This window comes from Nipponia nippon, unplaced genomic scaffold (genome assembly GCF_047370975.1).
Source record: "Nipponia nippon isolate SJK-2023a ecotype South Korea unplaced genomic scaffold, ASM4737097v1 scaffold_10, whole genome shotgun sequence".
Classification (NCBI taxonomy): domain Eukaryota; kingdom Metazoa; phylum Chordata; class Aves; order Pelecaniformes; family Threskiornithidae; genus Nipponia; species Nipponia nippon.
The window spans coordinates 35,116,556-35,128,796 of NW_028262291.1; the positions used below are offsets into that span (position 1 = coordinate 35,116,556).

At 44.0% G+C, this 12,241-nt stretch overlaps 2 protein-coding genes across 4 annotated transcripts in view; one reads left to right on the top strand and one right to left on the bottom strand.

Moving 5' to 3' along the window:
* EIF2AK4 (eukaryotic translation initiation factor 2 alpha kinase 4) overlaps nt 1-720 on the bottom strand; it is a 45,020-nt gene extending 44,300 nt beyond the window's left edge. The window contains exon 1 of the mRNA XM_087746589.1: nt 555-720. The gene's annotated coding sequence lies outside the window, so the exon portion shown is untranslated. The remainder of the gene's footprint in view (nt 1-554) is intronic.
* A 100-nt stretch (nt 721-820) lies between these two features.
* Nucleotides 821-12,241, top strand: part of GPR176 (G protein-coupled receptor 176) — a 45,558-nt gene continuing 34,137 nt past the window's right edge. Inside the window, exons 1-2 of one of the 3 annotated variants that reach the window (XM_087746804.1) lie at nt 1,948-2,026; nt 2,451-2,485. Coding sequence is in view for 1 of the 3 variants with exons in the window: in XM_009473685.2 (XP_009471960.1) it covers nt 1,798-2,026 (229 nt within the window). In the remaining 2 variants the exon portion in view is untranslated. Of the gene's footprint in view, nt 2,027-2,164; nt 2,217-2,450; nt 2,486-12,241 lie in introns of those variants that run through there. The other 2 variants (XM_087746803.1, XM_009473685.2) reach the window with 2 other exon arrangements.

Here is a 12,241-nt window from a genome sequence, read left to right on the forward strand (position 1 = left end):
CCCAGAGAGGAGGCTGCAAAGGGCAGGGCCCGGACGCCTGGAGGCAGAAGCAGAGGCGCACCAGCATCCTCCGGGCCTGCGGTGGGCTGGGCGGGTGGCAGTCCCCATTTCCCTGCCGTCAGCAAGTGTCTTTGGGCCCACGGCAGAGCGCTCGGCTCTTCCTGGGATCATCCAAGTTCACAGGAGACAAGACGTGGATCGCAGAAGCACGTTTTGTCAGTTTGGGGTCCCTGAAAAAGCCCTGCAGTGCAGAGGTTATACTCAGGGGTAGCTGTTCTTCGGGGGGCACTTCCAGACTCGCTGGCCGATGGCTGAAAAACCTTTTCTTGGCTCGATTTTTAACTAGCCGTCCTCCTAAAGCCTTCAAATTAAAGGCAAATATGCACCCACTACATGGATACACAATTTTTGCACAATTAAGCCCCAAACTTATTATGCCTATAGAGGAGCTTTCCTGGCAAATTAAGTATTAAAAAAACCCCTGTTTTAACAGATCATGTGTATGTATAGAAGTTAGTACTGTGTTTTGAAATTCTGTCTTCCGAGTTACGGACCTGTTTTACAATACCGGTTTAGAAATTCTGGCTTCCAGCCGGCAGTTGCCTCCCGAGGACGAGCTGCGGGCGCACGGCCGGCCCGCCCGGCGGTGGCTGCGCGGCGGCCGCCACAGGGGCTTCCCGCCGGCCCCAGCCGCTCCCGCCCCAGCGATCCCGAGCAAGATGGCGGCCCCGCAGGCCCCGCTGGGCGCCGCGGCCACGTGATGGCGGCGGAGGCGGGAGCGCGGCGGCCCGGCCCGCCCCGCCCCGCCGGGCCAGCGCCTTTCGCGGGCGGCGGGGATTGGCGGCTGTCCGCAGTGTGGAGCAGCGGGGCCGCGGGCAGCGGGGAGCAGCGGCGGGTGTCCGCGCAGCCCGGCGCCCCGGCCGGGATGTTGGCGCACGTAGGGGCAGGGCCGTCACCGCCGGCCGCGCTTGGTGCGGGGCGCACTGACAGGGTCACGCGGGAGCGTACGGAGGCTTTGCGGTTCGTTGGAGGCTCGAGAGCCCCCCGCCTTGGGATTCAAAACCAAAGTAATTTTCCCCGAGAAATAGCTGGAGTGCAGTGGAAGCCACTGGGCAGTCACTGACTTCTCTGGACGCTGTCTAAGGCTCTTCTTGGCGTCCAGGGTGGCGCAGAGCAAGGAGGGACGCGGGACGGAGCCGTGTCTCTCCCCAGGAGGAGCGGGCAGACGGCGAGAAGGGAGCGCTAGGAGCTGTGCCACGGGGAGAGAGACGTCTTTCCTCTCTCAAGGTTGTGAGAAAAGCTAACGCCGAGGCTGAGAGTGGAGCGGGGGGACGGAGCTTGCGGGCCGTCAACTTTTCCAAACCGGTTTTAACGTATAGTAAGTCCGTGTGCCTGCGAGCCCGTACGCGGCGGGCGCGAGGTGACCTTCTGGCGGGGTTAGGAAGATGAGCCGCGGCGTGGGCTGTAATTTCCTCGTTCACGTTTATCAGAGTAAAACATGCTGAGGAGACGCTGTGGTATTGTGAAGCAAGAAATATGGGACAGCTAACTGCAAGGAGGAGCCTGCTTTATTTTCTGCTTTTCTGTACCGGCTATCGTGATTTACGAGGTAGGAGCGTGGAAAGCCAAGCCTGCTTTCCGGGACACAGAAATGTGGTGAAGATGCCTCCGAGTGTCAGAGACGGGGCTTTATCCTCAGAAGCACTTTTTTGCCTGTGGGCTCCACTCAGTCATTAAAGGCAGGGGCTCAGTAACCTGTGGTTATCAGGTGGCAGCAAGGAAGGCAGGAACTTGGCCATGGGTTACGACAAAAGCTGGATCTCGAGGAACGAAAGCGAGCATGCCCCATACCAGGCTGTCACCAGAGCTCTGGAGATGAGGAACGCCTCGGCTGGGCAGATGGTGTGGCAGGGTGGGAACGGCAGCGAGGCTGGCACCGCGGAGAGCGAGGAGCACGGCGAAGAGCAGACCTACAGGCATTTCACTACCACCGTGCAAATTGTCATCTTCGTTGGCTCTTTGCTGGGTAAGTGGGTGTTGCTGCAGTTTTTTGTTGATGTGGTTTGCTTATCCTTATGGTCAGGGGCTGCAGACCAAATGGTAACTAACATCATTTGCTGCCTTAGTGGCTCTTCTTTTTGCATTTTAGGTCCTCACGTGTATGATTTCTTGTTCCTTGTGGATTTCTGATGTGTAAAAGCTATTACTACAAAAAGGTAGCTATTCATCACAGATGAGAACTGGTACATGATATGTAGGTATCACTTAGTAAACTTTTCTATCAGAATTTAAATGGGGAAAAATTTAATGGGTTGATTATAGCCTTATTTTCAACTGTAATGGGATCTGTTCTCTTTACCATAGAAAAGGGTGTGGGGTGTTTTAAACAAGTTTTACTGAATTTCTGTTTCACACTGCAGTAATTCTGCATTTTGTCCTGCTGATTTCAGATGAATCCTGTGGAAGTACTTTATGCTGTAAACAGGTATAACCATGTGCAATCTTGCCTACTTGTTAAATTAGGAATCTGACACTTTAGATACGTGGTAGTAAAAGAATAATATATATGGCCGTATAACTTTACAAATATGTGTACATTTGCTTTCTTAGGTGCTTATAGTATATTGTTTGTTAGGAATACATGTGAATTTCTTACCAAAAAAATAAAAAGGCAAAATAAGCCTTTTGGTGAGTCAATTTAGCACCGTTTGGGAGATCAGTAAGCTAGATTTCAGTAAAGTGCCACTACTGTCTGTCATTCAAAGCTAGTTACTGGAAATGATGATGGCTTTTCATACAAGGCTTGACTGAGAAAGTCTCCAGCTCTCTTAGGTGAGTTCGGTAGGACTTGGCTGATGGTCATTGGCTCTTATTTTCAAGGATTTGTTTTTATTTTTCTTGACCTTGAGTAATGCTAAAATCCATTTCTGTGCTCATAGTAATTAATTCTGATATCGATTTTTTCTTGGTAATATTTAATATCACTTAATTTCTAAGAAAATGGTAAGCATAGGCTTGGAACAGTGTTGAGCTCTGGGCTCAGTCAGCTATACACTTACTAGTTATTACTGTAATCACTGAGTCTTTTGGCCTCAATTATTCCTCTGTCCAGTGGGTGTAATCCTCATGGTTCTTGCTTTTTTTCTGTTTATCGCATAGGTAGTGTGGGGAAAGGACTCTCTTTTTCTGTATGTTGGATAGTGCCTGGCATAAAATGATAGCCAGCAAGTAGTGTCCTAAAAATAACAAATTTAGATGAGAAAAGTCGGAATTTTAGTTCTTTATCTTCTGGGTTTTGAGTCTTAAGAGTGTACATTTGGGTCATATGTCCAGACTTACTTTCATGAACATGGATCCTCAAATTTTATTTGAAGAAGAAAACAGACACTGCCATGTAATCATGCCTTCAGCGGCTAGGAGTTTTTAAAAACTAACCAACCAACTAACAAATACCATAGCTATAAATTTTGCAAGACTACTGTAAGTCATGGTTTGGCACTCCTGCAGTTTGCTTTCAAGAGGTGGCCTCTGTGAAAAGATTTAGACCTATTATAAGGGGTTTATCTGCAGATTGGATGGCTGATGAAGCTTCCAGATCAGTAACTTCTCCAGGCCTATCAAAGAGCAAAACAGGAGAGGAAATAATGTTTTTTTTTTTTTTAAAATATGAAAATGCAGTAGTCGAATGACAAATGTTAGCAGTGGGCCTTGTGAATTTACAGTGGTGGAAACCAATTTTAACTATTTTTTTGAAACTGCCTTCTTTTCCAGTCTCCCTGCTGCCCTGAAACATTATTTTAAGAACATTTATAACACACGCTATCATAACAGCTGAAAACTTGAGAGTCTTTAAAAATGTCTTACCTTATCATCCCTATGAATGTAGTGATATTCCCTCTTTACTGAATGGAAACAAAGCCACAAAGTGGCTGAAACCCTGATCTCCAGAAGGTCTCAGGGTTTTGGTGCCTGCATGCTCAACCCTCATACGTGCCAGAAGTTTTGCTTGTGCACGTGCTGCACACTGTCTCTGCATCAGCAGGGGAGAACAACTTGATATTTACCTCACACTTACACTTGCAAAACCACCGTTAATTAAGTTTTCCTCTTCATTTGTTCTCTGCTGTGGTCCTTAGAGCATGGGAGGCATTTAGCTTTTTTCTCCCTCAGGTGGGCCCCTCAGCTGAGCTACAGAATAGCAGTTCTTTGGTCCAGTGAGTCTCAGGTTCCTATTTGCAGAGGGGAAACCCTTTAAGGGGAATAAGGACTATCCTTCCCCCTAAAGCATGAGATGGGGGACACACTCCTCAGAGGTAGGATGTGTGGGCCTGAATCCTTTCTGGTTTAGGAGGATATGCAACTTGTACGTCCCACAATGTCAGTGCCCAAGCCACTTTGCTATTGGATAAAATAGCACTACCCTTTTAAAAGAAATTTCTGCTTCCAGCTTGAAAGGGAGCAAACGTATATGCCTCAGTCTTGATAATGAATACTGGGGTCTGACAGAAGCAGCAGTCTATGGCACAGAGAGGTCCAGGTCCTACAAGTGGGAAGAATCACAGTTGGGGTTGTGAATTTAATTTGGGTTCCTGCTGCGCAGAAAAAATGTGATGGTGATAGTCAGGTGTGAGAGATGTACACTATGTTTTTCTCTCCCATTTAAGACCCTTATTTGAGACCTGTGGGGAGACTTGTAACAGCAGGAGAAATTCTTGTGTTAGTTTTCCCTGTATTGTGAAAGGACAGTGCTATGGTGAGCGTTTCGTGATACCCTCTAAGGGCAAGAAAGAGTCAAACTGTTCGTTATGGTTACTTTACAATACACTGAAAGCACATCCTCAATTCATTTATTTATTTTAGGTAGAAATAACTGATACCAGATTCTAGAATTTTCGTTTGTCTTAAAAAGGGATTATGTAGTTGTGACAAGCTTGCCAAAGCCTGAACCTGGATGTGACCTTAACATGCACGTCAGAGCATCTAACTGGTGGAACCAACCAGAAGTAGAGAAGAGGCTTGCTAATTGGCAGACTTTTTTCCTATTGTTTTTTGTCCTAATTTGTAGAAAGTTTTCATCGTTAAAAATTTCTGATTTTGTAAAGAATCAGATTATTCCATGTTTGGAATGGACAAAACATAATTATTAGTCTAACAATCACTTATAATTTAGGGCAGTTAGAGATGAGAGCTCTTCAGATAACTTGGTCATGAGTTACTGAGTTAGTGAAGCTATCATGTGCTTAAATGCTACAGTTTTAAATAGCTGTTCATGTGACTTTGAGTCTGTTTGCACAAACTTCCTACTGTTGCTTTTCCACTGCTTGTGTGGAAGTTCTTGCTTAGCAGACTACCTATGATTTTAATTTTCAAGGACTGAGGAATAAAATGGGATAAATCTGCATCTCTGTACTTTGAAACCAACTGGTACTACCCATTATGCACTCCTTTGGCTGTAGCCTACCACGAGGTTTCAGCCCAAGACAGGAGGCATTAGAGGGGGGAATTCGGTCAGTTTGGTTATCCTGATCAGCAGCTCAGTTTGCCTCTATGAAGGGAAGATTTGCGGTATATTCAAGACTTGCAACCCATTTCTGGCTGTGATGCTTAGCTTGAGTGCATGAACTGGGGAATTCATCCAAGGGGCTTTAAATAGAATCATAGATTTCTATTTCAAGAAATACTTTGTACATGTCGATGAACTTATTTACCAAACGCGCAAGGTAAGGTACCGAGTATGTATGAGACTAGAAGGTGTCGTTAATGCTGTCTTGTGTGCAGCTCCATGGCTAGTAATGGCAGTTCTCCTAGTAATGGCATTTCCTAGACTGTAAGCTATGAACTCAGGGCACGGCTAGAATAAAACACTCAAAACGTTTGCCACTGGTGTTTCTCGTTCCACTGTTTGAACTGTACTTGTATTAGGGAGTGTGGAACATGTTACAGAATAAAATACAAGCGTGTTGAGCATCAGCAGAAGAACTAGGAAAAGACCCATGCCTCTTGTTACCACTTTCCTTTTCTGATCCACATGTGTACTTGGTAATCCCTGAAATCAAGAGAGTGGGTGCCTCAGGAACTCTGGGATGACAAGTGCATGTGTAGAGATGTGTTTCTGGTGTGGGGCCAGGTGAGTTGCACTCAGTAGTCTGCTTAGGCCATAGGTGTGCAGGTACGGTATGATTAAATCTGTTGCTTCTAAGAAAAGTTACTATAGGGGAATAGAAGCCAAAATAATCATGCTGCTTCTGTCAATTCTCTCATATGAATGACTGTTTTTTGGACCCCTCAATTGCCCCTAATAGGCTTAGCAGAAGGAAAACTATTGTGTTGAATTTCTGTGTGTAATGCAGCAACTTTCATTACCTTAAATATGAGGGAAAGTGAAAGGCATCAATGGGAAGAACTAGCTGATTTTACTGGCCACCGGAATGATGCAGACAGGAGCAGTGTGACATGAGAAGCAACACATGCTGTCAGTACTGATTCCCTTCGGTTGACTTAATCCTGTGTGCTAAAAGGTGTCCAGACATTCAAGCTTTGTATGTCCTAACTTGTTTTGAAAGGATGTAGATGTCGTCAATGGAAGAACAAGAATGGTAGAGATTTGCTTTGAGATTGATTGCTTCAATTCTACTAAGCCTGCACAGATATATCCGCTCTGTGGTTCCCCGTGCCTGACTCAGGTTAGATAATTTTTTACTGCCTTGTAAGAACTGCAGGAACTGTTTTGTTTTGTCTAATCTGTGTTTCAGGCCAGTTCCCTTCACCTCTGCCACCAAATGGATGTGGCTAAGATGACGAAGTCAGGATTACTCGTGGAAGTGAATGATGATTTGCACTCATGGTAGTACTGGCTAGGGTCCTTAGCTGGCAAATTCAGATGGCTACTATTGAAGGAATGGTGTTGTTCATGTGAAGTTGATAAAGGGAAGGATAAAATGAAACTTAGGTTTAGAACTACTGCCCCATCAAATGACTAAGTTTTGAAGATGGAGACCATATTCTCCATTTTCATGATTTTTTTTGGCATGTTACCCTGTTTGTCTGTCTCTGGGTTCTTGTTTCAGAGTCTTTCTTCTGATCCTTCCACTTCACAATGTTGTTCTGCTACCTATTGCCATAGTAGCAGAGCACCATAAGTGACACAAATTCATAACAAAAGCACGGTTTTTGATGCAGTTTCTAAAGTTGCTTCTCTTTGAGCAGGAGTAAAGTTCTGCTTGGGATTTTTTTTTTTTCTTTAAATCAAAAAAAGAGATTTGATGAATTTTGCTGATTGTGTAGGGATTTATCTGGAAGAGGACTGACAAGTACCATTGGAACGGTAAAGGAGGAAAATTTGTAGTGTTCCCATGTCCATGGGAAGTTGGTTCCTCTTGCTGGAGAATAGTTAAGCTTCAGTTTTTGTATGATTTGTTGTGCTCACAATGGTCAGCATGTCCGAGAGCAATGCAGGCCCCTGATGGTTGTGCCCATGACTCTCTCATTGTGCTCGGTTGTCTGTACCCTTGCCATGTGTGGATAGGGCTTGTTCTCACAGGGCAAGTACCGAAACCAGGAAGTTCAGGAGCCTTTCAAGGGGAGATCAGTTTTTGTTGCCTGCTACTGCAGTGAAAAGACTATGATTTGTGTAACTGAGATCAGTGGGCCAGGAAAGTGAGACTGCTGGCTTCTTCCATAGTGACTAATAGACTGGGGGCTACATCTGGCTGTGCAGACGTATCTGCATTGGCTTTAAGGATAAGAGGACCCTAAGGTAAAGAAATTTCCACCATTTGAGAAGCATGCTGAGCAGCAATTCTCTTATATTACCCTAGGAAAATGTTTCTTGTTTTTTGTTTTCCATTCTCCCCCTTCTGAGACCTGTGTAAACTGGGTGCATTCTAGATTTTCTCTTGTTTGTTCTCTCATCATGAAGACCATACAGTGAGATGGAGCTCATGCAGTGATCTCACTCTTCCATTTTTGGGGGTATATCTCAGGCTGTTTGGGCTTCTAATATGCAGAGCATGCCATGAGGATTAACTACAGCATGGTAGAACTGTAACTAGCACTGCAATATATTTCAGTAATGCACAGCAGAGCAGCCAGGGGGATTACCAGTGCTGTTGGTGTTACTCATCACACACTCGCAGTCAGAAGAAATAGAGGCTTCAGATCTTTCAGTCTGAGGTCGAAGGGGTAGAGCAATGTTTATAGGTTGTTTTTCATTGGATTTAAGAATTTGTAGCTTGAAATTTATAGTATTTTTAAATTCAGATAATTTCTTCCCTCCACCCCCTCCTCCAGCATGAAAAGAAAAGAGCAAAAAGCTCTAGTATATCCTTGGCTGCTATTAAAAAATGAATAAACAGTCTATGAAAATAGAGTATTTGAACATGGTAACTGTGAAAAAAGATTAACTATTTGATTCAGAAGAATATGGAGTTACTGCTCTTACTCTTGTGGCTGTCGCTAGTTTAAAAAAGGATACATGTGGACAATGACTTTTAAGTGGGTGACAACTTAACTGATGAATGGCAAATCAAAGATGCTTTTTTTTTTTAAAGCTCAGAATGACACAGGGCTCCTTTTCAAAGCGAGTAAATTTTTAACAGCTTCCTTTTTATCAAAGAAGATTCTTGAGATCAGATTTGCAGTGAGTATAAGAATAGAGCAATACTGCTCTACGAAGGATATTTTTCTTTTGCCATTAGAGGTAACCAATCTGCAGAGACTAACTATTACTTTAGCACAGCAACCAAACCTTTGACAGAAGGAAGAGGCAGTATTACTTCTGAGCTTTGGCGGGGAGAGGTCACTGGAGGTGGCTGCAGCTGCTTTCAGTTGAGTGCAAGCAGTGGGAGGGGATCTTGGAAACGAAGAAGAGGATCTCCAAAGAGCACCTGTAGCCAGGATGCACAGTGAGCTTAGCTTGAAAGGGGGATAAAATTGATGGGCAAAATGCAATATAGAACAGCACCTTCTGTTATTCTCAGGAGAAGGGAAAGGAAGACCAGGAATAACAGTTTTGAGGGAGATCAGGATGTGGGCTCTGTCACTCTTAACATGGATTTTTCCACAGTTCACTTTTTACATACAAATTTACATACCATTAACTGCAGTTAAATGGGGGAGCTTATATAAATTGTGCTTTCACTGACTGTAGTATGGGTGTAGCTGAATGTTTGTGTCATGTTAGGTTTAGGTGAGATTATATCCCATTATCATGATTTGTGGTTTCTATTAGTTCCATATTTCCCAGGTCCGAGAGTCTGTATGTGCTCCTGAGGTTATTTGAGTCTGTTCACAATTTTCATGTTAGCCATGTAGATAAAACTGCATGAATTTCTTCTTTAAAAAAATAATTCTTTTCAGATGTTTAGGAAAAAAAACCCACACTAGACAATTGATGAAAATTACAATGAGAAAGAGATGTCCTCAGTGCCAGTGCCTACTTCCCAGACTGAATATGCATCTTACTTTCTGTGCATTTTTTACTAACTGCATCCCAAATAATCCCAAATCCAGGAAACTTTCCCAGATCTTGTAGATCAGTGCCTTAATTGGGGTTTGGGGAATGAGGCTCTTTGTTACTTGCTCTTTTGTCTTCCCAAATGTGTCTTGTACAGAAAGAAATCTCCCTGGAAAGGCTGAGGATGCTCTGATACAGTTTGAACTCTGTTCTAGTGGTTATAACACTTTTTTGGAAGCTGTGGGTTAGACTGGTTACCTCTTGGTTTCTAACCACGCTGTAATGATATCAAAGGGAGATGTCCTTTCAAAGAAAACAATGTGCTTTGAAACAGATACCAGATTTCCAAGTGAAAACTGAGCCTTCCCAGTCCTGCAGGAGAAGAGCAAGGTTTCAGGCTTGCCCCTTTTCCTGAGGATTTCCCATGAGCTGTTTGGCTCCAGCCTCTGCCTGCCCTTGAAACTGATTTTTGTCTCCCTGTCTTGACATCTGTGCACAGAGATGTAAAATGGAAACAGCACCTAATTTACAAAGGGATAGGCCCCTTCTGGGATACAATCCTAAAGTAACTGGCAGTCTAGGTAACCTGGTTGTAAAGGCAAACGTATACTAGCATAGGGAATAAATATTTGTATCTTGGAATAGCTACCAGTGAAGTTTGCCACAGGCATCTTCTATACGTAATGAAGCAGGGAATCTTGCAGTAAAAAATACTGCAGGTACATGATTAAAGACTAGACTGAGAGAATTTTTGAAGAATGAGGGGCACGTCTGCAATAGCTCCAGCAAACATTTATAGCTCTGCCCCCAAAAAGGGTAGAACCATCTGAGGGGAAAAAAAAAAAAAGGTCTGGGGATGGGAAGGATGATGTTTTGTTTCTACTGATGTTACCCTTAGAAAAATTGGAATTGTTTTAGATGAAATCTTCTAAACTGGGCACTTTGCATAGATTAACTTTGTTGCTGATTAGCTGGAATAGTTAAAGTTTGGCAAAGCAAAAAGTGACTGAAAATCAAGTCTAATAAACATCAGGGGAATGTAATGATATGAGTGGTAATATTTGCATGTAATAATAATTGTATAGTAATAACGTATTAGAGTATCATAACATTATGGTAATAATTTTCCCCTGCATTTTTGTATGGGTGGTTCCAAGCCTCAGGAATAATGGACCCTGCAGCAGTAAGCCCAGTTCAGGTTGCACCCTTGACAAGGTCTGTCTGGAATAGGTATTTACATGCTTTTGCTTTTTATGTGTCTTCAGGTGAACTACTAAGCAGTTTTCTTTGGAAGAAAAATTGAGTTTGGGGAGTGGGTGAAGAAGAGGGGTTGTGAGAGCCTCTGTGGTCCCCGTTGCTATGGAGACCTCTCTTCTTCCTGTGCTTCGGCACAGGCGCCTTGCCTGGCTGTAGCTGAGGGGGTACTCAGATAGCACCGCCGCGTTTTAGAAGAGAGGCATTGGGAAAATAACGATTTACCCAGTCTCGAAGTGCATGAGATGCAGTGATTTATACTTGAAATGCAAGTGCCTGATACTGTGGGGATACTGTATGCTAGAGTGTTCCTCAGACACGTGCTGGGGGGTTAGCCAATGTCTAAATATCATGTGTGTCGAGGATGTTAAACTGATCGCTATTTAGGGTGAAACTGATTGATACCAGTCATTTTACTGTCCCGTGTGAACCCTTTAATGACAGCTGTGAACCAGAGCTGTTTAACTAAGTGACTGGATGTCATGTTTTGCTTTTCACTGTGAGTTACATTTGCTCAAATGCCAGCTGATGTATGTATCACTGACTGTTTTGAACTTCAGTGAAAGTTTAGATACATCAAGATTTTGTAGTGGATATTATGGGCAGTAAGTTAGTATTTCAGGCATGAATGAACCCAAGCGTTTAGGAAGAATTTTAAATGGTGTTAGTTCTGTTACAGGTCTCGTTTATGGGCTTGCTATCGAGCAGGCGTTATGAGCACTTAAATGAGTTTTTTTTTTATTCTTTTCTGTGCATCTTTAATAATTAATTTCTTATTTCTGTGGTGTTGGAAAAAGTAAGTTTGCCACTTATTGGGAACATTTTTCAAGATCTAGGAAATGGTATACTTTCCTCCCACTGAGCCCCAGAAAAGATGCCGGTAAGTTTTTAGGTGCTGCTGAATCCCGTAGGCTGGTAAGAGGTTAGCCTACTGCAGCTCTGTGTCCTCAGGTCCAGCCATAGCAAGGCTGAGCACATGTTCCCAAGAGGCACACGTGCACACAGTACAGATGTACATCCATGCACGAGCAGCCACACAGACTGACACAGAAAGAAAATGCAGCACTCATGCAAACACAAAGAGCACCAATGGCCTCATCCTCTTCCCCTCTCTGGCTGCTCAGGATGAAAGCCCATTAGTATAAAATACATAAGCATATACATATATGCACATCAGTATGGATCCCTCTGTAGTAGCTGGTCTTAGACACCCAGTCTGCCCAGTAGCTGGCCCAGGATCCTCTGGTCTCGCAGTTGCCTCACACACAGACGGAGATGGGTGTCTCCAGTTGCTGTCCTGGAACTATGACCTTACCAGTAGCTGACCTCCAAATCCCAGGGTCTCTCCAGTAGCTGTCTGAGACCTTCTGGTCTTCCATTAGCCAACTTTCAGACCCCTCTTGTCCCCCCTTGTTAGCTGGCCCACACTTATGGCCACATCAATATTTGCCTCCTAAGCATCTTATCCTACTTGCTGGCTAGTCTGGCTTGATGTTCAGTAGTTTACACTGACATACACACCCACACAAATGC